The sequence below is a fragment of the Lynx rufus genome, unplaced genomic scaffold (assembly GCF_022079265.1).
Source record: "Lynx rufus isolate CCGP_SWC_20201006 ecotype Redwood Valley unplaced genomic scaffold, mLynRuf1.p SCAF_49, whole genome shotgun sequence".
Lineage (NCBI taxonomy): Eukaryota > Metazoa > Chordata > Mammalia > Carnivora > Felidae > Lynx > Lynx rufus.
This window is the reverse complement of record NW_025814866.1, coordinates 240,726-267,974: the sequence shown is the minus strand read 5'-3', so window position 1 is coordinate 267,974 and position 27,249 is coordinate 240,726. Positions and strand designations below refer to the sequence as shown.

At 59.4% G+C, this 27,249-nt stretch overlaps 2 protein-coding genes across 4 annotated transcripts; both read right to left on the bottom strand.

Moving 5' to 3' along the window:
- Positions 1-812: 812 nt before the first annotated feature.
- Positions 813-8,452, bottom strand: FAM3A (FAM3 metabolism regulating signaling molecule A). 2 transcript variants are annotated; one of them, XM_047098442.1, is made up of 10 exons: positions 8,332-8,452; positions 7,953-8,149; positions 6,444-6,557; positions 5,883-5,906; positions 3,580-3,703; positions 3,431-3,489; positions 2,914-2,964; positions 2,506-2,590; positions 2,303-2,429; positions 813-1,490 (listed from the first exon to the last, which is right to left on the bottom strand). In XM_047098442.1, exons 2-10 carry the CDS (start codon positions 7,963-7,965, stop codon positions 1,395-1,397), a joined length of 693 nt encoding a protein of 230 aa, XP_046954398.1. In that variant the 5' UTR covers positions 7,966-8,149; positions 8,332-8,452; the 3' UTR covers positions 813-1,394. The 2 variants fall into 2 exon arrangements, with proteins under 2 accessions (XP_046954398.1, XP_046954399.1); XM_047098443.1 differs by lacking the exon at positions 8,332-8,452 and having other exon boundaries at positions 2,914-2,992; positions 3,438-3,489; positions 7,953-8,146.
- Positions 8,453-13,493: 5,041 nt separating this feature from the next.
- On the bottom strand, positions 13,494-27,146 carry G6PD (glucose-6-phosphate dehydrogenase). Of its 2 annotated transcripts, none has more exons than XM_047098432.1 (13): positions 26,951-27,146; positions 25,930-26,057; positions 18,677-18,714; positions 18,487-18,595; positions 17,591-17,808; positions 16,465-16,623; positions 16,180-16,305; positions 15,769-15,862; positions 15,214-15,400; positions 14,689-14,924; positions 14,520-14,596; positions 14,342-14,434; positions 13,494-14,241 (listed from the first exon to the last, which is right to left on the bottom strand). In XM_047098432.1, exons 1-13 carry the CDS (start codon positions 27,060-27,062, stop codon positions 14,151-14,153), a joined length of 1,668 nt encoding a protein of 555 aa, XP_046954388.1. In that variant the 5' UTR covers positions 27,063-27,146; the 3' UTR covers positions 13,494-14,150. The 2 variants fall into 2 exon arrangements, with proteins under 2 accessions (XP_046954388.1, XP_046954389.1); XM_047098433.1 differs by lacking the exon at positions 26,951-27,146 and adding an exon at positions 26,677-26,784.
- Between the last annotated feature and the right edge of the window lie 103 nt (positions 27,147-27,249).

Genomic DNA, 27,249 nt, shown 5'->3' with positions numbered 1-27,249 from the left:
AGGCTGGCTGTTGACTTCTCTGATCACCATCTCCCGGGCAAGCGCCCGGGCTCTTGTTGTCACCACCTCCCTGATCTTTGAGACAGCCTCTCCTCTTCTGCCTGCTCCATAAATACTTCCCTTTCTTGACACTTTGTTCACACTCCGGTAGCACTGACCTGTTAGAAGGTGGAGGCCCGGGAAGCCTGTTTCCAGAGTAGGACTCATTAAGTCCATCGCCACTGCTACGGCCCCCTCGAGGCCGCCCGGCTGGCTCCTGGATTCCCCAAACTGAGGAAGTTCCAAGTGCCTTTCCCCCTTTCCCTGACCACTTCTTTGCCCACGGGATGTAGCATTCCAGGAAAACTCCTTAGAGTTTCTTGTTGGTTTTCACTTAACGAAGGGAAATAGAACTGTAATCCTCAAGAAATGCCAAATAGGTCACATGACTTGGGCTTCAAAGCCTTGATCTCAAAGGCATCCAAAGCCAAAGGCTGCAGGTAGACACCCTAGCTCTTGAGGGAGCCTGAGGGAAGTGGGGAGGCACCTGGGCTGATTTTAATCCCCATCCCTGTCTCTACCCGCCTTTGAGGTGTTCGAGGGAGTTGGTGGGTTTCCTGCTCCCCCAGAGGGTAGAGCCCTCTCTCCTGGGCAAGGGTACAGGAATGCCAGCTGGGGAGCTGCTCTGCTTTCTGCCTGTGTCACATCTCAGCCACCGCAGAGACTGTCAGCGGCAGGAACCCTGGAGACAAAGTGTGTCTGCTAAGGCTGTGGGAGCAGGTTGGCTAAGCCTCAGGGACGTGTCCCTCCCCGCAAGGAGAACGCTGCCCGACTCCCCACTTAATGCACTTTATTCCACTGGGGCCACTAATTTATTGAGAGGTCATCTGGAAGGTGGGCCCCCGACAAAGCATGGGAGCCGCCATCTGCCGCGACAGGGCCGGTGATCAGGCGACTTTGGTGCCCCGGCTGGCTCGGCTCCAACGAGGCCCCTTCCCGAAGAGCGCGACGCAGGAGGCAGCCGGGTGTGGCTCATCTGAAGGAATCACCCTGGAAACAGGATCAGCCCCAAGAGCAGCGAGCGGCTCTGGGATGGAGAGGTTCTGGAAGATGCCCCGACCCACTGCGGAGCTGCTACCAGACTTGGCGCAGCAAGGGGCGAGCACCCGGGGCCCTTGTGACCACGGGTGCTTGGGAATCAGGCGGGGCTGACCCGGGGAAGCAGCTTTACAAAGAGACCCCCGCCACCGGTCACACCTGGTCCCGTCACCGCTTCGGAGCCCCGAGGTGTTGGGGCAAGACAGCACTCCCGGCTGGGCGTGGGGTCAGGCCTCAGCCTCACGCCGGCGCCGCCACCGCCTTCTCCTGGCCAGGCACACGCAGCCCCCCTCAGCCCGGTCCCTGTGCTCGGCCGGCTAGCTAGCCGTCGTCCTCCTGGGGATGCAGCCTTCCATCTCCAGGGCCTCGGGCCAGCCTTCGTACTTATTGGTGTGCTTACTGTTCTTCACGTGCTGTGGGGTTTGGGGAGCAGGGGGTCAAGGCCTCAGCCCTAAGGCACAAGGGACAGACAGGGCTTGCAGTCCCCGTGTGCTGTCAACCGACTGTGCACTCTCGGGGCACAACCCCCTCTGTCCCAATACACCTCGATTTTCTCATCTACCGAATGGGTGGAGTAGAAGAAGCCAGCTTCTCTGCACGTACGTGTGTGTGGCACACGTGAATATTCCCGCTCTCACCTGGCCCACAGGGGCTGCTGGAAATTTCAGGAAGAAAAAGGCCAGAGGGAGCATTTGTGCTCGGAGTGCTGAATTGCTCTTTTGAGGCACTCAGAGCCTTCCAGAAAGCACTGGAGCAGCCTATTTGCCTTGTCCTGCTGTGGGGGACAGGGCGGGGAGCCCCGTGGTTTCACCAAAGAGGAGGATGGCACCTGAGGCCTCCCAGCCCCGCACGTGGGGCTTGACATGTGTGGGTCTGGGGGGTCAGTCAGAGGACAGCAGGGGCCGGGGGGAGAAAGCCAGTGCAGTGTGAATCGGGGATCGGGGTTGCAGAAGCACGGGACAGGACTGAGCATCTTGAAGATGTTTGCGAGAAAGGTCTCTTAGTTGTGAGCCTTGCCATTACGAAAGCTTTGCATTTAAGGACCCTGTAGGGTGAAATCCATACAGGACAGGGAAGGTCAACGTTATACTGCCCCTCCCTGTGCACCCGGTGAGGGGTCTGGGGTACCTTGGCTAGGGGTGCTGGGGCAGAATCCAGGGAAGCCTGCGGGGTGAACGGAAGGGGCAGGCACACTATTCTGCGGTGCGAGGCTCTCCACCCGTACCTGCTCAAAGGGGCTCTTGTTCTGCACGCCCTTGGCCCCCACAAACACCCAGCTGTCCCGGAAGGCCAGGTCCTTCACATTCTTGCTGCCCAGATCACTGAAAAGCTTCCTGGTCTCCTCGTTCATCCTGCCGCACAGAAGGAAGACATATAAGCAGTCGCTGTGGAAGGGCGAGGCTGAGGCCGGCCTCGGCAATCACTTACTTGGTGGCTGGGTCGTCGTACGATGCCACAAACACCAGGGTACCTTCATGCAGTGGCCGAATAAACTTCAGCAGATCGTTGACATCTGGGGTGTCAGGTCACATGAAACACAAAGCATCGGGCACCACTGAGTAACCCTCCCTCGCCAACCCTTGGTCTCCAAACAAGGAAACTAAAGCAGGGATCAGGCCAGGGACACACCCACCAAGGTCCCCAAGTGAAAGGGACAAACTGGTACAAGAAGCCAGGGCCATGCCCATGACCGTACACCTGTTCCTCTCCCTGCCCTTTCCAAACCCAAGGAAGCGCTCAAGAAGCCACGGCGAATAGACAGAGAACGGTGCTTCAGGGGAGAGACGCCCAGTCATTCTGCCGCACGACGAGCAGGAGGCCATGACCGCCACTCACCTCCTGCCCACATGTCAAAGGCCCGGGCTTCGATGAGCTCACCGCTGACCCCTGGGTTGACAGGGAGGGAAGAGTCCTGCTGGGCGAGCCACCAGGGCAAGGCCACCATACCATCCCGGCCACCCTAGATCGGGCTAAGGACACGGCAGCGGCCACTGGGCGCAGCCCTTCTGGAAGCTTTGCAAACATCCTGCCCATTCATGCCCACCATGCCCCTTGTTCAGAAAGCTGCGGCCCATCCAGGGGCTCCCTAGGAAGCACCGTCCAACTTCCTGGAAACTTCTGGTTCTTTACTGCTTTTGTTTATTGGGTCACTTCTTCTGTGGAAACTTCAGTGTGCACGGACCCTCTTCCGGGCCTCTCTGTGGATTTCCAGAAGTGGGGCGGAGGGAGGAGAGGGCCAAGGCGAGCACCCAGATGCCTCCTCATGGGGAGGGTGTGGGGAAGGAGGGTGGCACATCATGGCATGGATCTGCTTCTCTGGTCTGAACTCTGACCCCACATCACAGGGACTCACCGTTCACCAGGGCGATGTTCAGTCCACGGCCCACGTTGTCCTTGACACTGCTCATGAGCCTGGCGGGGGGAGGAGGGGAGCAGAGTCCTCAAATGTCCCTCACAGATCTAGCTTTCAGGCTCCCACCCCCCTCACCGCAAGGAGCTCACATCTTATCTTCGAGGCAGATCTTTGGTCCGATGACATTGGCGGCCCCGCTGACCATGCGGAAGGCCAGGTGCTCCTCGGGACATGGCTGGGGCAGGCCGCATTTGTACTTCCTGGCTCGTGGCTCTGGGCAGGTACAGCAGGGGTGACCCACGGGCCTGGCCCTGGGGTCACCTGAGATCTGAGAGGGGGAGGTCAGGACCAGCCCACAGGTAGGAATGAGTGGCCACAGAGCAGGGGACCAATGGGGTGGGGGGGGGGACATGGCTTAGGCCAAGGCCAGGGACACTTCCACGGACACTCTGCATCCTGCTGGCGCCGGCCTCAGCGCAAGGTGACAGGGACCTCGGGGAGGCTTTTCTGCCACTGGTGGGAGGAAAGAGATAGGAGGGCTGGCCTTCGCTTGGCCCCGCCATGGAGAGAGCACAGGTGGGGAAGGAAGGGGCAGCTGGGAGGGCGACTGCAGGAAAGTGGTGACAAAAAAAAAGAGCGCCTGAACCCCACGGCAGAGGTGGGAGGACGGGAGGAGGGCGGCTGGCCTCTGTTACAGGTTCAACTGTGCCCCACAAATGACACGTTCAAGTCCTACCTCCCAGCACCTTCGAATACCAGCCGATTTGAAAATAGGCTCATTGAAGATGTAATTTGTTAAAATGAGGTCATCCTGGAGTAGGGTGGCCCTAAATTCAATGACAAGTGTCCTTTTAAGGGACAGACAAGACAGAGACGGAAAAGGAGGCCCCGTGCAGACGGAGGCAGAGCCCGGAGGGACGTGCCCACAGCTCGAGGTGCACCTGCGGCCCCCACAGGCTGGAAGAGGCAGGAGGGAGCCTCCCCTGGAGCCTGCAGACTTCAGCCTTCCGGCTTCCTGAACTGGGGGAGAAGCCGCGTCTGAGGAGAAGAAACATCTCAGTGTACGTGGTGCGTGCTCCTTTGTTACAGCCAGGAAACATCTGACAGCAGGAGGTGGGCGCTGCTCCAACAAGTCCCCCAAAAGGTGGAAAGGGCTTTGGAACGGGGCAATGAAGGGAGGCTGTAGAATTTTGGGGTGCAGCTAGAAAAGGCCTCGATTGCCTTATGGGACTGTTGGTAGAAATATGGATGGAAGAGGGCAGAGCTGGTTTGAGAGCGGGGAGAACACATACATCATCATGACCACGTTGTCGTCGGCAACATGAAGGTTAAAGGCGCTCCTGTGGGGCACCCGGGTGGCTCAATCAGTGAAGTGTCTGAGTTTGGCTCAGGTCATGATCTCACGGCTCGTGAGTTCGAGCGCCACCGTGTTAGGCTCTGTGCTGACAGCTCAGAGCCTGGAGCCTGCTTTGTTTTCTGCGTCTCCCTCTCTCTCTGCTCCTCCCCCACTTGCGCTCTGCCCATCTCCCTGTGTGTGTCTCTATCTCCCTCTCAAAAAGAAACATTAACAAAAATTAAAAAGGCGCTTCTGGTGAGGTCTCCGATGGAAACCGGGAACATGGTATTGGATCCTGGAGGTAAGGTTCATAAAGTGGCAAAGAACTCATAAACATTGAACTGGGATACTCAGTTGAGGAGGTTTCCAAACACAGTATTGAGGGCTCGGCCCGGTTTCTCCTTGGTGCTCACAGCAAAACGTGCGAGAGCAGGCTCTGTGCTTGGATGAGCATTTACTACGGAGCCAGAGGGTGCGACTTGTGGACCCGTGCAAGCATGTCAGTAGAAGCCAGGAACAGAAACGGCCTTATCCACGAGAGATCTGGAGGGCCCTCTCATCTCCTCGCTTAGAGTCTCGTAAATCGCACAAGAGACCAACAATGTTTTTTGAGAATTTTATACCAGCAGAAAGAGTGCTGTTCTGGGCTGAAAGGGACAGAAAAGGGGCAGAAGGAAGAAGCATGGCTCTGAGGGCAGAGCGGTGGCTACCGAGGCCAGAGATGGGCCAGGCCCAGAGGGTAGGACCGCACCCTCCACTCCGGAGGGTGCCCCTCACCCCCGTTCAGTTACATCCAGAGCACAGAGCATTGGGCCCTAGAGGATTCTTCTCAGGCCTTGAATCCTAATGGCATTTGCCCTACTGGGACTGGTGACTGGTTTATCCCTTCCAGTTCCTCCCTCTTGCAGTGGGGACATCTATCCTATGCTTGTCTTACCAGTAACTGGATTTCTAGGTTCACAGCATGCAAGCAGCTCCAGTGGGCTGTGATGGCCAGTTTGGGGAGGGATGAAGGGAGAACAGAGAGCCTGCAGGCCTTAAGGCAGGTAGCAGTATCAGAGAAGTAGTATGAGGGCTGGGCACAGGAAAGGAGCAGGGAGGTGACGGGAGGCTTACCTGCAGTTGCCGAGTTCTCTGGGCCTGTGGATACAGAGAGTTGTTGGTGTCAGGGTGGAGGCCTCCAGGGCCCTGTAGCAGAGCCTCCTGGCCTGACACCGTGAAGTCAAGGTAGAGGACTGATCAGGCTCAGGGGCCAGGGGCTAAGCCAGATTCAAGCCCCCTGCTCCGGGAAGAAAGTAAATTGCAACTGTAAATGGTACTTGGGTGAATCGTCACCAATGACAAGGCATAGAGTCCTGTCACCATCTCAGAGCCCAGCATATAGCCTGCAGGGAGCAGCCAGGGTGTCGTCCCCAGTGTTCAGCGGAAGTCTCCCTGCCCCTCTCTCAGACACTAGTGACTCCAACTGGGCACAGAATTCTAAATACATGGATTGGAGTTCCCAAATGAAACAACTGGGTGGTAGAGGGAAGAATGTGTTGGATGTCAGGAGGCCGACTGGGGTTAGCTAGAGGTGGCCCCCCAGGGAGACAGAAAACCCAGGCCACACCCACCTCACCCAGAGCCAGGGTGGCCACCCTGGCGACCTCCACAGACAATCAAGAGTCCCACACTCACTGGAGAAGAGTTGCTGGATACGAGGAAAGCCACTGCCAGGCCCACCTAGGAGAATGCTGACCACGATCCAGGTGAGGCCCACGGTGACAATCAGGGCCACAATGCGGAGGGGGCCTGGAGGCAGGACAGACACAGGAAGGCCACCTCAGTTGCCAGTGAGCTCCCGAATGACCCTAGGGCCTCTCAGGACTGGAATTCCATGCCCCCTTGGGAAGAAGAAGGTGGGGACCTGTTGCCACCCGGCAGGCCTGGGACAGGAACTTGAGATCGTGGCAGGTAGATGGAGGAAACAGAGCCCCAGGCTGGGAGCTGGGTTCTCTGTGGAGCCCTGTAACTTTTGGCCTCTGAGGTTACCAGTGTATTCCTGTGCCATCCATCGTGTCCTGTTTCTCCTGTTATGATGGAGGAGGGGGTCCCTACTCAATTTGAAGACCTGTTCCTTCACCTGTCGGGAGCTGGACCCTGAGGTCTCCTACTTGCGCAGATTTCTTGTCATAGTCCCCATTCGCTCTATCTTGCTCTTTCTCCTGTACCTTCAACATCTCCCGTTGTAAGAAGTCACCGAAGCGAAGGGGCTCCTTCAGAATCACAGCCCCATCCTGTGATTCTCTCTCCCCTCCCTTCATCTTCCCAGTTAGCATGGCCTCTCTCTCTCCTCCCTTCATCTTCCCAGTTAGCATGTCCAAAGGCATCTGCACTGCCTCTTTCTGCATGTCACCTTACACTGTGTCCCCACCTACTCCAGCCTGGCCTTGTCTACATCACCCCATCAAGGCAGCTTGTTGTCAAGGCCACCTATGACCTTCCTGGTGTTAGCTCCCTGAGTCGCTTGTGGGTCCCCATGCTGGAAATACTTGTCCACTGGCTTCTCAGACAGCACATCCTAACCCCATCTGGACGCTCGTCAGCCTCGTTGCTCAAATGATCTTCATCTATTTTCCACTGAAAAGCTCCGTGTGCCCCTGTTTCCCTACATACAGTCTACTCTCCTATACGTGCCCTCATCAAGTCCCGGCCCTGAATTAACCGCCTCCTTTCTTGCTGCAGCCCTGACTGATCTTGAGGCCGTAACTTCCCATCCAGTCCGTCACCGGCCAGTTGTCACGAGGATAGATTTACAACGCTGCAACCCTAGGAGGTCTGAAGTGGCAATTCTTGAGTTCCTCTGAAACCACGCCTCCCCGGTAGCACACCCCGCCCCCTCGAGCTAGCCGCCATGCTCCGCGAAGCCTCTCGCACAACTCATTTTCTCAGACAGCGGCCACAGCGGCCGGTTATCCGAGTTGGGACAAATCGACTATCTTAATCCTCCTTTCACAGTTCTTGAAGTTCTGGGAGGTGAAAGGATTTGCTCAAGGTCATAGAATGACACTTTGTGCAGGGTTCTCCGTTTCCAAAACCACACTCAGTGGTCCATCAGGGCACCTCCAGACACCGATCTCTGGACACCTGGGTCGCCAGGGCGATCCCCTTTCCAACTCCTTTGCAATCACTCTGGACGCCACCCACCTGCCAACCTCATGTCCACTTCTCCCGCGGGGTTGGGGTCGTCGGCAGGTGCAGTGTTTGGGGACCCTGCACTCTGGGGGCAACAAAACACAAGCGTGAGCCTGTGCTTGGTCCTCGCTGCTGGGTGGACGCGACCGGTGCACCGGCTTGTTCGTCCAACCACCTGGCCAGGCTCCTCGGGCACGCGCAGAAAGGCCCTGTCGGGACAAGAAGGTCCTCAGGAACCCGTCGGCTCACGGCCGTGCCCACGGGAGCCCCTGGACCCGGGAAGTAAAGCTGGTTCGCCCGGACGGAGGCCTCCTCCCATGGGAGGCCCCGTGCTCAGGTCGCCCTTCCCAGGCTGGGGACGGACGACGCCGGTTAGCTGGTGGAGACTTGCCTGGCCCGTGGGGCGATGCAAGCTGGGATGTGGGCAGCCTTGTCAGGCCGGTCGCCCGGCTCCGCTCGCGAGGGGAGACGAGGGAGATGCGCAGCTCGGTCCGACAGGCCCGGCAATGGCGGCCCGGGGGCGGGGCCACAGCCCGCCGGTACCGCCCCCGCCGCGGGGCTGGCAGAGGAGAGGAGGCGGTGGAGTCCCCGCCCCCGGGCTCAACGCATCCCCGCCCACAGGCCCGCCTCTACCACCCGCTCTGGCCGCCGGGTGGGAGGGGCCCGCACCGGCCCGGCCTCGGAAGGCGCCCCGGCGGGGTCCCCAGGCCTCCAAATGGGAGGAGCCGTGTGGTCGCGCTCCTGATCCACGCGTGCTTCGCGGTACAAACCTGCCCCCAGACTCCTCTAAGGCGGTACGAGCCGGCCTTCCTAGGCTTCGAGGGCTGGGGTTGCACTCCTGCCCTGCAGTCGGATTTCTGAAGCCTCGAATGAAGCGGATGTATCTGGGGTCTTAATTAGAAATTCTTTCAAAATTGGTATGTGTCTCTTTTAGAAACCAGGAGGTATAGAACAGTCCACCGGGGAAAATACCGGAACGTGACGAGCCAGAGGCCACCAAGCTCGGCCTTGCGATGCCTTTCCTCACAGTCGGCTTTCTAGATGGAAGCACGTTCACGTGGTCTCTCACCTCGCTCGGATACTGGAAAACTCGGGTCCGCTCCCCTCAGCGCCTTCAGGAAGGCGTCTTTGCCACCACCCAGTGCACCCCAATCACCTCCTGCACCGGGAGAGCTGGACCCGCTGTCAGGGGGACCCATCTTTCTTTCTGGACGACAGCACCTGGGTGGCATGAGAGTGCGGTGGGGGGGGGGCACCTGTGCCCCCTGACCCAATGACCCCACGACAAAGCCTTCATGAGGAAAGAATCCAAAATACAGACAAAGCCTGTAGAGCTAGGCAGTGACAGCTCTGGTTACAACCCAGTACCGTCTACACTGGTGTACGCAACACACAAGATCAAAGTAATCGGTTTTAGGCCCTGGCTGCTGCAGGCACGGGTTTTTTTTTTTTTTTTCCCACGGAATTTGGTATCAGACATAATGCTGACCATCTGTCAAACACCAGTGCTCTCCTCAGTGCTCTTTCCTGCAATGCTTGTAGCCGTGGTGCCCAGGACGGAGCTCCTGGGCTGCCAGCCGGACGAGGGGCATCTGCCAGACTGGTAGTTCAGAGAGGCCACTGTTTACATCTTGCTCAGAGCACGCATTTTGGAACGCTTGCTTTAATGAGTCCCCCTGAGGGTCCTGAGGCACACCCACCATCCCCACGGGCACCACATAAGTCATGGGCCAGAAGCCTGGCATTCAGTTTCAGGTCTTCGGGGCCTTGTGGGACAGCCTTGCACAACTCCCTTGTTTTCTTGGGGACTGTTTTTCAACCCGGACATACGGAGGATTAGGCCCTCATGTTGCCGCCCCAGCACAGGCAGCCAGCGTGAAGGAGCAGAAAATGACTCCGGTGGGCCCTCTTACCTGTGCCCCAGCACAGTTCCCACAGCTGAGGCGCCAGTTGACTGTTGTTCCCTGGGTCCCCTTGCCTCTGCCTCAGCGTAGGCAATCTGGAGTGGACGTGCCGGCTGATATCCTCAAGTGATCTCTCCTCTGTTTCTCGCAGCGTAGAAACTGGCCACAGAGCTGTCAGTCAGCGGCCCGCCTCCCAACCTGCGGGTTTCTACCCCACAGTAGATCCCCTCACCCGGGCCTTGTGGCCTCTAGATTGGGCAACCGGATCTCAGGTGGCAGTCGAATGCCCTCACCTCTGCCACAGTGCGGGACTCCAGAGCTGAAGGGACAATTGGCTTCCCCCCGCCCAGTCCTTCAGACCTCTGTGTTTAATAACCCACAGCTAAAGTGACACCTGAATGACCTCAACGGTCCCTCATTCTCCTTTCCAGCACAGGATACAGACATGGGCTTTCGTTCGAATGCTGTTGTCACCTGGGGCCACAGCACTGAGGAGGCACTGGCGTGCCTTCCGGCGGGGTTCACGTCCCCTGCCTGTGTAGCTCTCATTTCGGACGTGCTACTTGTGGATCGTGTCGGGTTCTCACGTTCTGCCTCAGGGTAGGGACCCAGACCTGAGGTAACCGCTCAGTGCCCACACCTGCCCCTCACCCGAGCATAGGCACGAAGAGCTGAAAGGGGGCTCTCCACACCTGACCTCCAAGCCTTGCCCTAGAGTACGATCAACTTAAATGGTAGTTGAATGTTGGAACTCGGACCCAGGACTTAGGGCCCCAGAGCTCAGGACTGTTGGTCGGCCTCACACAGGTGCTCCCATCCTGTCCCAGTGTAGACATTCAGCGCCAGTTGAAAGCACTTATACCCCAGCACCAATGTTACTACCCAGAGTGAAAGTGACAGCTTAATGTCCTTACCCGGGATCTCATGCCTCGTCCCCACTGCAGGTTCCTAGGGCTGAGAGGACAGTCGACTGTCCTCATCAGGGCCCTCACCGCTTTGTTCCACAGAGGCACCCAGAGGTCAGGTGACAGGTGAATGTCACCAGCAGGGCCCTTATGTCTGCCCCAGTGTAGCACCTACATCTGAAATGTCAGCTGACTGTCGTCACCTGGGCCCACGTGCCTGTCGCAGGAGAGACACTCAGAACACGAGGAGATTGGGACGCCCCAACACTCCTCCCTCCGTGCTCACACATGGTCATCCTGTGCTGTTGGCCCTGGAGCTGTGTCCCTCTTCTACTTTGGCCTCCTGCTGCTGCCCCTGTGTGGATCCCCCCAGGAGCACCCTCCCTGGTCATGCCATGCCAGCACGGTCCCCAGGGGACCTGGGGACCCAGGAGGACTGTCGACAGAATCCAGCTCTGCTGGGTTCCTCAGTCTATGAATGCCTGTGTGGCACTGCGAAGGACTCTGAACTTGAAGATCCCTGAGGGGTCAGGAAGGGCTCCCGCACCCTCAGTTACTTGACTCCTCCCCATCACCAAGGGCTTGAAATTATCCTCATATCCGTATTTTGAGGATTTGAGGTTTGCAGGATGGGCCAGGGCAGCAGCAGCAGACTTAGATGGCTCTTCCCCTGGAGTAGGCAGGGCAGCACCCCCTGGGGGGAAGCAGGGGGAAGGCACGGCCGTATCTTCAGGGAGGGACCCATTCTGCCCCATTCCGGGCCACCACCCCGGGGCCCGGCCCTCTCCTGTCATTTCAGCTCATCCTCCCATCACTGTGGCTGCACCACAGCCAAGGACAAAGACTCTCTGTAGCCACGTGGGAGCCAAAGTGTTACAGGAGAGCCTGTGAGTTCCCAGGCTGGCCCCCACGGACTCCTGGGGAAGCCTTTGCCACTGCCCCCTCTCCAGGAGGCCACAGGCACTAGAAATAAGGGTGAACGCCACTGCCCTCTGGCTGAAGCCTGGCCTACAACCCTGTCCACATGGAGTCTTCAGCTTCTCTGCACGGACCTGGGGCAGGACAGGTTTTGAGGTCCAGTTCCCACCCAGCTGGCACTCAAGGCTCTGTGATCTGTCCGTATCCTATCCCTATTCCAGTGAACTCGGTGACCTCCCCCCTTCCTTAATCGGAGGTGTGCCACTTTCCCTGGCTTCAGGAGGGGGCGGGAGGGTGGAGACGGCACCCTAGGGTGCAGGTCATGTGTCCAGGGGTGACCTACTACCCTAGCATATGTGGGGGGAACAGATCAGCCCACCGTTGGGGTTTCATCTCCGTACTGCTGTTGCAGAGTCGTGGGTGGGAGCCTTGGTTTGTCCCCCCGCAGTCAGCAATCTGCCTGCCACACTGCACTCCACTGGCCTCTCCCTACCCCAGGCTCCCAGCTACTACCATCCCAGCTCCGGGCGAGGGGGCTAGGCAGGAGCTAAGGCTGGCTGCTTCTCCTCGGTGGCAGGCAGGAATGGGCCTAGACGGTTGGAGCGAAAAGCTCTGGGCAACTGATTGCCTCCCAAGTGGGGCACGAGTTAAGCTGGAGGGAGGGGTCACAGCTGAATGCCCTCAACAGCCTGAGGGCCTTCTCCCTCCCGGAACAGGGAGCAGGCCAGCCGCAAGGCCCCGGGGTACGTGTTCACCTCCCTGGGAGTGGAACCTTCCTCCCCTGGTGTCTTTCTGGGCCCCTTGTTCCCTCCGCAAAATGTACCAGCACCTGATCGTGGTGTCCTGTTTCTGGTTGGTTGCATCTAGTGGAACCCAGGCCACGAGTGCAGGGACTGCGGTGTCGCTTCCTGCCGTGTCCCTGTGGCTCAGCCGAGCGGAGCTGGGGGAGGTGGCGGAAACGACTGGGGGCTGCTGCCTTTGTTGGGAGTGTACTGGGATGAACAGCGGTCCCCCTGATCTGTGTCCGCCTGGATCCTTGGCACGTGGCCTTGTTTGGAAACAGAGCGCTTACAGAGACAACCAAGGGAAGCCAGGCTGACGCCGTGCTGGAGCCGAGCGCACCCTGAATGCATGCAACAAGACCGGTGTCCTCGGGAGGGAAAGCAGGAGCCGTACATGCACAGACACCAGGCGGCGTGTGGAGACACAGACAGACACAGGGGTAATGTGTGTACGAGCCACGGAAGGCCAAGGATGTTGGCCACCACCTGCACGCGGAAGAGGCAAGGTCGTCCCCTAGAGTCTTCGGAGGGAGCGCAGCCCTGCCAACACGTGGGTTTCAGACTTCTGGCGTCAGGACTGTGACAGGATAAAAGTCTTTTGTCTTATGCTCCCCCCACCCCATCGGGCGCGGTGCCTTGTTACAGGCGCCCTCCCCCAGCACCCCCTCTGCCTCTCGTGCCCAGATCCCGCTCGCCAGCATGCACCGGCGGCGTGTGTACACGGCCCCCAGCCGCTCTGCTAAGCGAGCCGGCCGGGGCGGGGACGTCGTCAGGGCGGACGCCCACGTGGGCAGCGAGTGCATGGAAGCGTTCGGTGCACAGATGGGACAGGGGGCTCAGGAGGCAGCTGGGACACAGGGCTTGGCCACAGCTACACCCGGGGTCAGGGCTGACGGCCCAGGTCCCGAGCCCACACCGCGGAGGGAAGTGGGTGACAAAAACGGGGCGGCCCCGGGCCCTCCACCAAACGGGCCAGCATCAGGCGCAGGTGGCCTCCTCCATGGTTGCGAGTGGCAGGAAGGAAACAACCAGGGAGCAGATGGGTCTGTCTGTGGATTTAATGGCAGGGGGCTGAGACGGTGAGTGCCCCTTGCTGTTTCTGCTTTTCCAGTGGCGAGGGGGCCCCCCGTAGGTGCGTGGGCCGTGGAGTGCGGAGTTGGAGGGGCGGGGGGAGCCGGTGGGGCGGAGGGACATTCAGGGGGCCCATGACACAGGGGACGGCGGGGCGGCAGGTGACCAGGAATGTCAAGCGGCACGGAGACCTAGACCGGTGAGAAAGCGCTCGCCCCCCGCCCCGCCCCGCCCCTGTTCTGAGGAGCTCGCTCAGAGCCGGCGGAGTGTGGAGTGGCCTGCCCGCCGCCCCTCCCTGCCATCCCTCCCTCCTGTCCTGGTAGGAGCAGCCCCAGACCGGCAGAGAAGCCACGCCACTTCCTCCTGTTGGGGCTCACTCCCGCAGACAGAGGTGGCTCAGGAAAGGCTGGTGGCAGCTAGGGATGGTCATGGCGCGAGTCTTGAGTGCGTGGTGCTTGCGGAATGTAGCTAGGCCCAGGGTGGCAGGCAGCACAGAGCGGGCAGGGTGGCCAGGGGCCAGGAATGTGAGACTTATGGTCCTGAAGCCCTCCCGACATGGGCTCGGGGTGGCGGGCGAGCGGGTGGAACAGGACAGACAGGGCCACGGTGGGTGGGGCAGGGACCTGGGGCTCAGAGCTTGTGGGGGTTCACCCACTTGTAGGTGCCCTCGTACTGGAAGCCCACTCTCTTCATCAGCTCGTCTGCCTCCGCGGGGCCTCGGCTGAGAGAGCGACAGGCAGAGCGGAGATGTGAGGGAGCCCTTGGCCCCCGTGTCCCTTGCCCCCAGCCCATCCTCCCCCCTCCATGCCCCAGCGCCTCACCTGCCATAAACATACGGGATGGGCTGGGGCTTTTCGCGCTCGATCTCGTGCAGCAGCGGCGTGAAGATCCGCCAGGCTTCCCGGAGCTCGTCACTGAGGGGACATAGGGTGGCTCTGGCGTCGTTCCCGGGGTAGTGGGGGAGGGGGTTGCCCTGTGGGCCCCGGGGCCGCCCCTCACCTGCGCACGAAGTGCATCTGGTTCCCACAGAAGACGTCCAGGATAAGGCGCTCATAGGCGTCGGGGAGCTTCACGTTCTACAGGGAGGGGGTCGTACTCAGGCCGCCCATGCACGCGCACCCCCCCGGCCGCCCCCCGCTGCCCCCCCCGCCCCAGGGCGCGTGGCTACCTTGTATCTGTTGCCGTAGGTCAGGTCCAGCTCGGACTCCTCAGGGTTGAAGAACATGCCAGGCTTCTTGGTCATCATCTTGGTGTACACGGCCTCGTTGGGCTGCACGCGGATCACGAGCTCGTTGCGCTTGCACTGCTGCTGGAAGATGTCTCCGGACACGTCGCGGAACTGCAGACGCACCTCGGCCTTGCGCTCGTTCAAGGCTTTGCCGCAGCGCAGGATGAAAGGCACCCCTGGTTGGGGCGGAGCCGACTTCAGGTCCCGCTGCCCCAGCGGCCCAGGCTGAGCGCGCGTGAGGGGGCGAGAGAGGGGGTGAGGCGGGGGCTGTGTGAACGAGCGTGACGTGGGGGTGAAGGCGAGTGCGCACGTGTGCGGCGAGGCGGCCTCTCCCGCCCAGCGCCCCTCGGGCCCGGCGCCCCACGTGTATTGGCTGCCGCGCCCAAGCGGGTCACACCCCGGGAACGAGGGCTCCCTGGGTAGACGCTGGCCCGCCCGCCCGCCAGGCCCGGAGATGCCACCTACCTTCCCACCTCTCGTTCTCCACGTAGAGGACGACGGCCGCAAAGGTGGCAGTAATGGAGCCGCGGGGCACCGTGGGGTCATCCAGGTACCCTTTGGTGGCCTCGCCCTCTCCGCTGGGGTTGCCCACGTACTGGCCCAGGACCACGTTCTCTGACTGCACCTCGGAGATGCACTTTAACACCTTGACCTGGAAGAGAGCCGGGGCGGGGGGGGGTGGGGAGCTCCTTGGGTACCGGGGTGGAGCAGCCACGCAGAGGACAGACGGCAGCGGCCCGAGGCGGCCGTGTGACCGTGGGTGGGCTTCCCGCAGGGCTGCCTGGTCTGTGCGGACAGGGGCTGGTGCCCGGCCAGCTGCGCACACCCTGCCGAGGGGCGTGGCCGTGGCCTCCCACCCAAGGCCTCTCTGGGGCCACCTGGACCCGCTCTCCTCTTTTCTGAGGAGGGAGAGGCTAAGCGCCGAACTGCCCATGGGTCCTATCGGTCCTGGGACGTGACATCCTGGGCTTCTTGCTCTTGGGCCGGCAGCAGGGACCAGGAGGGTGCGCCTGCACCCACCTTCTCGTTGCGGACATCGTCCGAGTCAGTGGAGGCGGGCTTCTCCATGGCCACTAGACACAGCATCTGCAGGAGGTGGTTCTGCATCACGTCCCTGCAGAGGGAAGAGTGCGCGCAACGCACGTCAGGGGCTTCCAGGCTGGGAGGAAGGGGGGAGGCGTGGGCTCACCCCAGCCCCGCCCCGTCGGCCGCGCCCAGGCACATGAGGCACCTCAGACATGGCTTGCTAGCAACAAGCTATGACATTTGCTCCGAGCCTGTGGCTACCCCTGGACGTCACCTCAAGTCAAGGAAAGAAACAGTGAACCATCACTTCACGGTCACCACTGACCACTCACACACCCACCCACGAATGTGAACCTGGAGGGGGGAGAAGAAGCCCCCAGGACAGGGAGGGTGACAGGCTCTCACCGGATGATCCCAAATTCATCGAAGTAGCCTCCACGGCCCTCGGTGCCAAAGGGCTCCTTGAAAGTGAGGATGACACAGGCGATGTTGTCCCGGTTCCAGATGGGACCAAAGATCCTGTTGGCGAATCTGCAGGAGGCGCACGGTGGAGGGCGGCACCGCATCGCCAGGGCAACATCAGGCTGGGACGGCCCCGCCGCTCCCTATGCCCGGCCCCGCCCCGGCCGCCCCCCCTCCCCCCTCCCCCGCCTCCCCGGCTGCATGGCTTCTGCCCAGCCCTGGCCGGACCTCAGCACCATCAGGTTCTGCACCATCTCCTTGCCCAGGTAGTGGTCGATGCGGTAGATCTGGTCCTCACGGAATAAGGACGAGATGTGGTTGGATAGCCGGTCAGAGCTCTGCAGGTCCCTCCCGAAGGGCTTCTCCACAATGACACGGTTCCAGCCTCTGTGGGAACCCAGAGCCACATCACCCCATACCCGTCCTGGGGGAGCGGGGGCCAGAACCCTGTCACCCCCCAGGGTCCCTTCCTCAAGGAGAGGCAGAGCCTTCCCTCCCCTGTGCGTTCTCAGATGACCAGTGAAGCTCTGCTAGGCAAGGCCTCCTGCCCCACCTCGGCACACAGCCCCCAGACCCGAGGACAGCCGTCGTCTGCGGCCCTCAATGCCACGCTCAAAATTTCCTCGGAAGCCTTCCGGCCCGACCCGCTGCTGACTAGCAAGAGTGCTCCGTCCAGCGGATCCCGCTCCCCTCCAGCCCCACACTGGATCTTCAGGAGTGGCCCGGGAGCTAGTTGGGGGATGGGGCGGGGAGCGGATGTCAGGGGCACAGCTGTCTCCATGGATTTTAAAATGAATAAAGGTCCCTTTCTTTGCTATTTCCCACGGACAGTTAACGTGGCATTTTGCATTCAAAACCAAGGCAAAGTGAAACAGACCACTGGCTTTGGGAGGGAGGCACTGCCAGGACTGGTGTTCTGTAGGAAGCAACATGCTTGTGGAGCTATGCTGCCACCTTGTGGCCACGAAGGTGACCTTAGAAAGCACTAAAAAAACCGAGAGAACAAGGAACCAGCAGCAGGAGTTTTGTGGAGCAACACTGCCACCTTGTGGTCCTGGCAGGCATAGCTGCCAAGGAAACTTGGATTTCTAGCAAGACGGACCACGAGTGGCACGAGGATCTTCAGGGTAAACAAGTGGGGTAGCATTTTCAGTAAATGCTATTACAAAGCACCCGTATTTATACCCTTTTGCCTTCTGGGGGGAGCTAATTCGTGCGCAGAACAAACAAGGGTCACCACCTTTTTCCGACTCCGGAGACTAGTTTGGCCCAGGGGCTCTGGACAACCGCCAGGGCAGGCCAGACCAGCACAGGGCACACCTGGCAGGCAGGGAGGGCAAAAGACAAGCCTTACGTCTGGCTCATGCAGGTCTCATGGATGTGCTTGGTGACCGCCTCATAGACCGTGGGCGGCAAGGCAAGGTAAAAGAGGCGGTTGGTCTGCGGCCCCTGGTGAAGGCCATTCACGTGGCTGTTGAGGCGCCTGTAGGACGCCACGTCGTCGTACTGGCCAGCCACATACGAGTTGCGGGCGAAGAACTCCTCCAGCTTGGCCTTCTCCTCCGGTGTGGCCTGAGAAAGACGGAGCCAGGGACGTTGCCCCTCGCCAGCCCTCCCTCTGTCCTCCCACGGCCGGGGCGGGCTCCCTCAGCGGTCAGTCATCCTAGCTCCACGCCGGGTACACCCCCATCCTGTCAGCTTTGCATGCCCACGGGGGGAGGCTGAGGCAGCATGAACACTGCAAGATTTGGGGCCCAGCGGTCACCCCTGGGGGCCTTGTGCCCTAAGACACAAGTTAGAGTCCAGGAAACTGTGACCTGGGAGAAACACACCGGAGACAGATCTCTCTCCCAAGTCACCACACCAAACTGCGGTGTGCTGGGAAAGGCAGATCTGTAAGATTTCTGCGGTGAAGAGACTTTCTCGGCTCCTGGCCCCAGGGGGAGGGGGGCGCAGCAGGGGGGACCTGGTATATCTGGGTCAGAGGGGGACTGGGAGATGGGGCTCTCGGGCCGGCAGGGTTTTGTGCACCAGTATGCCAGGGCAGTGTGCGTGCCTGGGGGGAGGCAAGGATGACAACTGCGAGGGCATGAGCGCCTCCAAGCCATCTTCCTAACAAGGCCTTGGCCTTGGCCACGGCAGGGGACAAAGGGTCCTGTCCCAGAGAGCAGGAGTACGTGGAAGAAAGGGCATCCTGTGATGGGATGGGAAGGGGGCATGTCCCTCACGGAGACCCCAGATGCCACTCACTTTGAAGAAGGGCTCGCTCTGCTTGCGGATGTCGGCCACTGTGAGATGGGAGCGGGCGTAGCCCACGATGAAGGTGTCTTCGGGCAGAAGACCGTCGCGGAACAGCCACCTGAGGGCACAGCACGGCTGTGGCCAGGGCGGGGAGGGTCGGGAGGGCCGGGGGCAGTGGGACGGTATGGGACATGCTTACCAGATGGTGGGGTAGATCTTCTTCTTGGCCAGGTCGCCCTGCGGCAGAGGGAACAGGCACGGTTAGGAGAAGCTGGGGGCAGTGCCTAGACGGTCTCGCCTTGGAGACCGGGGCACTCGCCCAGGGTCACCGCTCAGCTACACGTATACCTGTCTCGCCCCTGTAAGTAGCGAGAGGAGCTGGAACTAGAGCCTGCGCTAGCCCTTTACCCTGCCCCTGGGCCGACAGCACCCCTGTATCACAGTAGCCACCCTGCCCTGGGGCGAATGGACCTCATCCCAGGAGGAGCGTCCACCGACCTGCTTGCCCTGTGACCACACAAACCATGGTCTCCAGTCTCAGGTGCAAGTGCAGTAAAACCCAGGCCAAAGAGCCCACTTCCGGGGTACCTGGGAGGCTCAGCCGGCTGAGTGTCCAACTCTTGATTTCGGCTCAGGTCGTGATCTCACGGTCTTGTGATCGAGCCCTGTGTCAAGCTCCATGCTGGGCGTGCTGCCTGCTTTTGTTTTTTTTTTTTTTTAATTTTTTAATGTTTATTTATTTTTGACAGAAACAGAGAGATAGAGTATGAGCAGGGGAGGGGCAGAGAGAGAGGGAGACACAGAATGGGAAGCAGGCTCCAGGCTCTGAGCTGTCAGCACAGAGCCTGACGCGGGGCTCGAACTCACAGACTGCGAGATCGTGACCTGAGCTGAAGTCGGATGCTCAACTGACTGAGCCACCCAGGCACCCAGCCTGCTTAAGATTCTCTTTCTCCCTCTCTGCCCCTCCCTTGCTCACTCACGTGTGCACGCCTGTTCTCTCTAAAACGAAAATAAAAAAAAGTTTCAGAAAGCCCATTTTTTTTTAAGTTTATTTATTTATTTTGAGAGACAGAGAAAGCACGAGTCGAGGAGGAACAGAGAGAAGGAGAGAATCCCAAGCAGGCTCCGCACAGTCAGCATGGAGCCTGACGCGGGGCTCGATCCTACCAACCATGGAGATCATGACCTGAGCCGAAGTCAGACACTCAAAAGACTGAGCCCCTCGGGTACCCTTCAAATAGCCCACTTCTAAACAGCCCACAGGCTAAATGAGGAAACCTGAAAACTCTAGAACCCAACGGCAACAGAAGTAGCATATATGAAAACCTAGGAGGCATGGCCTGAAATGCTGACATTAGCTTGGGACTAAAGAGCTAAGCGCCAGACTTAAGAAATCAGACAAAAGACAGTGGAACTTTCATTTTATTTTTAAATATTTGTTTATTTTTGAGACAGAGTGTGAATGGGGGAGGGGTACAGAGAGATGGGGACAGAGGGTCGGAAGTGGGCTCTGGACTGACAGCAGCAAACCCAACGTGGGGCTCGAACTCACGAACCGTGAGATCATGACCTGAGCTGAAAGTCGGATGCTCAACCAACTGAGCCACCCGTGCGGCCCGAGAGGATTTTAAAGCCAAACAAATTACAGGGCAGAAAACAATGAAAACTAAAAATTCGTAAAATGGAAAACAAACCGAAAAAATATATCAACAGAGCCAAAAGTTGGTTTTTAAAAAGACTAATGGAGACAGACAACCCTCTGGCGAGACTGTTTTTCTAAAACGCACGAAGAATTAGGAGTGCAACAGGACAAAAGCACAGTCAGGAAAACACAAAAGGGCATTTTATGAACAACCTCACGCCATGTCTGACAACTTTGATGAAATGGACAAATTTCTAGAAAAATCCAATCCATCCAAATGGACAGGGACCTGAGTGGGTGATGGTCACACAGGAAATCGGATCGCGGCCACAAACCTTTCGGCCCCGACAGTACCAAACCCTGACCCGTGCACTAGGGCGCTTCACCAGGGGGCCCTACCGAAACGCCGGCAAGAGGGAAGCCCGTCCGGAGGCAAGCTCTGCCTACGACCCAGAATATATAACTTACTCCTACGGGAAGATAAGAAACCAACGCAATTAGAGATCGACCGGATACTTGGCCAGGAAGAGAAACGAATGGCTAAGAGACACGTGAGCAAGTGTGCGAGGTCATCACGGGGCAGAAAAACGCGCGTTAAACCACCAGATGCTGCTTCACGTCTGTTGGAAAGGCTGCAATCCGAACGACCGGCAGCGCCGAGCGCCGGAGAAGAGGCGGCGCAAACTGTACGCGGACGTTCACGGCAGCCTTAAGTCGCGGTGGCCCCGCGCTCGGGACAACCCAGATGCTCAGTCAACATTTAGATTTCGTCTAAGAAACAAACCCTGAAAACCGAACCGAACCGAACCAAACCTCAATGCAACAGTCGAGCAGAGGCTGGGGAATGGGCGAAACAAGGGCAGAAAGTCACGGGAGCTGGCCAACGGACAGCGGCCATTCGCTGCGTCATTCTGTCCACTTTGTGGATGTGCGAGATTTTCCAAAACGAAAGGGTGTTGAACACAAGGCAGCTTTGAGCCACAGCGTGGCGCATCCCAGATATTCAAGAGGACCCCCCCCACCCCAGAAAGAATCACCGAGTTCCTTCTCTCCCCGCTCCAACAAGGTTGAATTTTGTAAGCTAACAAAGGAATTCTCTGCTCCAGGTGGAAGAGGAAGGGGCAAGAACGGTCATGGGCTCCGGAAGAACAGAGAAGCAGAGAGCCCTTTCATCTGTGTGCCCTACAATTAGAGCGTGGGATGGGCCCCGGGCGGGAACCCGCGCTCCGCCAAGCATTGCCAATCATCGGGGAGAGAGGAAGCCAGGCTGGGGTGTACTGGACTTGCCGCAGGCCGAGAAACTAACTCCAGGGACGAGGACCTAAATATTCAATGTGAAATTACCTTTTAGAAGCAATGTAACTACTGGATAAACTCATTTCTATGAACAGCTGCAAAATGGAAGCCACGTGACCAGAACCAAAGCAATTCTGGCCTGGTTAAATGCTCCCCCCTGCAAGAGACAAGCAGTTAGGAAGGCACCCAGCGGGCTCCTGGGTGGGAGATCCCGACTCTGGGTGGGGGCGGGTGCAGGCTCGAGGGTGCCTTGTTTGCTCCAGTTTCCTCCTGTTCTTTGCTCCTTGGGTGACCCGATGTCCCCACGCAGGCAAGTTTCTGTCATCTCCCTGTGTCATTTCCAGGCTCCAATGGGACCCCAAACTCCCAAAGTCAGTGGTTCCCAAACCAGGGTTCCCTGTGTTGGTGCCCGTGCCCACATCTCCTGTTCACAATCGATCCCCCAAGGAATCTGGTGTGGGTCCCTGTTGTAACTGCCACCTTCAGATGGCTTCTGTCGCTGGTCTTTCAAGGTCCCACTCCAACCCCCAGCCTGGGAAGTAAGCTCCCTGTCCACCTCCCTCAGTGCCCAGCAGCCCTCGTTACGGCACTCCTCACAGTGACCCATCAGTGGGGCTGGGGGGAGACACTGCTCAGGTCACTTCAGCCCTGCGTGCTCCAGAGAGGACCGGTTTGCTGTGGACCAGCCCGCGGGAGAAACAATCAGAACCATGGCCTGCAAACACCTCCCGACCTTCCTTGTGGCAGGTGATGTTTGCTGACGATCAAATTCCAGTAGGCTGACAGGAATCGGGACAGGTTGCAGGCAATGGATTGGTGGCAGGGGACTAGCCTCCTGTCTGCTGAGTCACGATGCCCAACACCCTAAGCTGTTTGTTCGTGCTGCTCCCCTTGGGATTAACCAGCAACGGAACCTGCTTGCCTTGTTCAGCTCAGTCCCTGTGACCAGAGGCCTGCCGGGCTCCACGTCAACCACGGGAGAGGTGAGGTGGGACCCAGGACAGTGGTAGGGGGTCCTGGCGGCTGCTCCAGGGAAGTGGCCCGCCCTCCCCCCCGGCCTAGACCAGCCTCCTTTGCAAGAAGGAACGTGGGAAGGCATCGACCAAATCAAAGCACGCCATGAGCCGGGAGGGAGAGGGGGTGGGGGGGGGGATGGAGCGCAGGGACTCCAGGTGAAATGCGGTTGGAAGTCTCGTCTTTCCCAACCCCCTCATTCTGCCTGAGAACCACAGTGGGGAAAGAGCTGCCCCGACACCTGTGGTGACCTAGCAGGAGAAGCGGCCCTCGTTAAGATCTCCAGGTACCAACATCTGTCCCCGCTGGAGTGCAGCGGGGGCCACCACCTGCGTGTTGCCCCCTAGGCTTGACCTCAGCTTCTAGCGTTATAAACCCGAGCCACTGCCGACATCTCTGCGTGAGGATTTTACGGCGGAGGGTACAGCAGAGAGCTTCACAGGCTGGCTGCCAGCTGGAGGCCTGGCAGGGGTGGGCCACCCAGGTCCCCCGAGGGTCACCTGGGTCAAGGATCTGCCTGGACTCCTGGGGTGGAGGCTGGGCCCTGGCTGGGGCCCAGTTGGCTCCTGACAGCCGGGGAGAACCTGGGGGCTGCCGAGGTAGGCTCAGCTGCAAAACCAACAAAAGGGCCTCCCTCTTACACCCTGGGGCTCGTGAATCATCAGGCCTCTGGGGAAGTGCCAAGGTCATCATGACACAGCAAGAATCTTATCGACCCAAGGGGGAAAGGCAGCCCAGAAATGCCCCCAAAGGAGAGAGGCGCTAGTGCTTCCAGGTCATACGGGCATGAGGGCTCGAACACCCATCAAGTCCATGGCCCTTGCGGTCCAGGTGGGGAGATTTGAGGTCCAGAGAGGCGAGGGGCTCGCCGAGAACCCTGCAGCGAGCCAGTTCTGCCCGGGCACACTCCCTGTCCTATTCTCTCTCCCGCTCCCCCGTTCCTTTCTCCATCCTCTATGGGGGAGAGTCCGCTGGCCTATCCGCGGTCTTATCAGCTGGGAGAGGAGGTGACCTGCCAGGCCCAAGGTTCCCCTCCGACACTGGTCTGTAAAGAGAAACTTGTTTCTTTCATTCCCGACGGGTACAGTAAGTACCTCCACTCCTTCCCCGGCTGGGCGCAGGAGTCCTGAGCAAGGGGGTGACGGCCACACTAGAGGAACAGAGAGCAGCTCAAAGCTTATTGGGTAGCTCCGTAAGCCAGCATCAGGACGCTCCCAGCAAGGAAGCTAGGCGTGAGAGCGAGGGGTGGGTAAACAGGGGAGGAAGGAGGAAGGGGCAGAGGGTGGCCTTGTGGGCCCAGCCTGCCCTGGGGCATCTGCTGGCCACTGGCGGCTCTGCACCTGCTCCTCTCTTTGCACGCGTGCTCCCCAACCCTGGCTCTGCAAACCTCACTCGGAAGGCCCTCCTCATGGGAACTGTGTGCCGGAGGTGGCTGGGGACACAAGGGCCTGTTTCCTTTTTCTGTCACGTGCGCCACTACGAGTTCTTATTCGGCTACCAACTCTCCTTGGGTCCCTTCGGCCCAGCACACAGATCACACAAAGAAGGCAGAGCCCGTGTTCACTACACCGCAGAGAAGCCACTGACTACGATTTAATGGATGAACGAGCAGGGAACTTGCTGGTTCCCAGAATCAGGCTGTGGCACAGTGCGTCTCCAGTGCCGCTCTATCTCCTACAAGGGGGGGCAGGCATCAGACAGCGGGAGCTGTTCTAGATGCTGCTTGCGCACGGGACGCCCACCCGCCTGGCCCCAGCCCCCTTGAGCAGGAGGACGGGCGAAACAACTCAGGACAAGGGGTCCTCCCCCACCCCACCCTGCTGTAGTGGCACTTCCCATTTCTGCTCTGGAAGCCTCTGGATGTTGCTCTCAGGGCAGAGGAGAGCAAAGGGGAACCCTATCAATTGCAAAAAAAGTTGCTCAACCCCAAGCTGGCCATAGGCGAAGGCAGTGAGCAATCAGGGAATTAGCTCAGCTCCAAGTCTCTTGACATCTGTTTCAAAAGGCCTCATTTGCTATGTGGAAACACTGAGGTTCAGAGAGGAAAGACACTTGCCAGTCACACAGCAAGCTTGGATGCTCTCAATAAAGCATCTAAGAGTTGAGGGCCTGGAGTTCTAAGCCATTTATTGTGGCCTGGGGTCCGCTGGTGGAGCGCCCTATGACAGGCTGCTATATGGATGGGGGAAGGAAGAGGAACGATCCTGAGTAGCTTTCTGCTCCAACTTGTTTCTTGAACGAACAGCCTAATGGTCAGAGTCCTAGGTGGGAAGGTCTGTGGCCAATACAGGTATGGCTCCTCGAAGCAGAACGTGCTCCCTCGAAGGAGGGCCAGGGTAGAGACCAAGGCTGCTCCCCGCTGCCCCATGTCCCCGGGTTCCCCCTACTCTTGGGGTTACGGACTCAGAGGACAGTGCTTGGGGTGGCCTGCCCTCCCCCCACCTTCTGACAGAGTGCTCCCCCCAGCAGCACTGTGTCCTGCCCTCCCTTTCTGAGTTCTGATCAGAATCACAAAAGCTGGCAAGGAGAGGCTCTGCATATGATACATGAACAAAGAACCAAGTTCTCTTCCAGAGCTAAGGGGACCTTGACATGGAAGGCACAGAGAGACAACGTGTACCCTGTCAAGAGTCAGCTACTTTGTTAGAATTCCTGCTTGAGATTGTACAAGTTACTGGCAGAAATTGTCACGGGATGGTTAGCAGGTTGTCGGTCTTGCCCAGGAGGAAAGTGAAGAGAGATCACTTTTACTTGGAGATGAAACCCTGGCAGCTCACCTTGCCACCCGGCAGATCTGGTTTCCACAGGGCACACCGGCGGGATGCTTTAGTCTGGGGGGTCACGGCTCCACTAGGCACCCCCAACCCCCTCCTGTCTCCACCCTCCATCATGTCCAGTTCATGTGCTATACCTCTGACTTTGACCTTCTGGACCAAAATGGCAGTTCCACAGCTGATACAATGGGCTGGGGTGGGACAGGTCATAGCTCCTCAGCAGGCCGTGGAAGTTTGGGTAATGACATGGTATTCAAAGGAAGGTCGAGTGTTTCCCCCTCCGGGGAAACTTGTGGTAGAGAGGGACAAGGTGGAGCTCGGGCCTCAGATCCTGCCTTTGGGACTAACTGTGTGACATTTGTCAAGTCACAAAGAGGTTGGAAAAGGATCCAAAGTGAACAGCCTCCCCTGTCGGCAGCTCGGTTTTCCCCGTGAAGGAAGAAGTCCGACCAGACAGTCTCTAAGGACCCCCCGCTCCAGGACATGGGTCTATAGTCAATGGCTGCACACGGATTTCATGACCACCTGGCAGTGCACTTATACTGGGTGGTACTGGGAAGATAGTGGCATACGGGCAGGAGCAAGAGGGAGGGCCTAGTGGAGCGGAGCCCCTGGGGCCCCACGACAATGAGTTGGGAAAGCCCAGGGACCCAGCAGGAAGGGACCTGAGGCAATGTCACACTCGAAGCCTGTTTAAGATGTGGGGCCCGCGGGGAGACTCACCGATGCACCCATGATGATGAAGATGTGTGTGTCAGATCGATGGAAGGCATTGCCCTGGTACAGCTCTTCCCGCAGGATCCCGCACACCTGGGTCCGGCTCAGGGCCACCTGCTCTGCCATGATGCTCTCTGGTTAAAGAAAGGCTCGTTGACAAGGCACAGAACAGAAGAGCATTGAGAAGTTTGGTCCGCTTCTGGAGGGGTCCTTTGGGATCTCACCCAGCGATGCCTGATTATTGAAACCACTCACTGAATGGCTGGGGAACAGGACGGCTGGGGGGGGGGGGGTTAGAAACTGCAGGCTCTGGGCTCCCACCATACTATCCAGGCAACTTTTTCTCATGGCATACTCTACAAAATATACATACTTTACCACACTCAAAGCACTGGTGGATGCCAGCAAGAGCCTCAATTCTGCGGGACTATGGAAAACTGCTGGAGCGCTACGTAGCCTGCCTGGGACCAATTCACCCCAGACTCCAGCGGAAACTCCACAATGAGCGGGAGCATGTTAGACCACGCAGACGACGGTGCAGTTCCAGCGCTCCTCCGGCCAAGCTGGGAGACGCCGGCAAGTCGCCGCCCCTCTCAGGGTCTCTATCTCCTCAGGGGTTCAACGGAGAGATGCAGGGGACACTGGGACCAATTAAACCCTCTCCATTCGGCCCCGCTCCCAAGCATGGCAAATCAAAGGGCCGCGCGGCACAGCATGCTCCTCCGCTGGCGCGGCGCCTGGCCCCTACGTTACCTGCGTCTCACAGCCGACGAACGCCGCGCTCCTAGCCCCTGAATCCCAGGCCGTTTCCGGGGGCTGTGCCCCGCCGGCTCATTTAACCAGCGGGGGCGGGCGCCTAATCTGAGCTGACCGGCCTCAGGCGACGCGCGTGGGCGGGGCCTCAGCGTGCCCCTCCCCCACATGGGCGGGGCGGAAATCGGGCGCGGGGAGGTGCGCGCGCATCCCACGCTGGGGGACCCCGTCCCCGCTAAGCTCCCACCCTTGGCCCGCCCCGCCCCTTGGGCACCTGCTCGCGCCTCCCGGCCGTGTGGCGCCTTCTGTCCCTGCCGCCGCTGCGCCGCGTCCTCGTTGCCCCGCGGGTCCACGCGCAGCTCTGCGCTGTCCGCCCGCGTACCCATCGCTAGCTCGGCCCGGTCCTACAATCCAGCTTTTTCGCCCGTCCCGGGCGGCCCTGCACCCTCGCGGAGGGGTCTACTTCCGCCGGCAGTGTGACCACACCTCCTTGACCCTGTTCCAGGGCGGGGCCTTCTGCAGCCAGGAGGCTCCCTATTAGCTCCTCCCCTGGCGGGGGCGGGGCGGCCCACC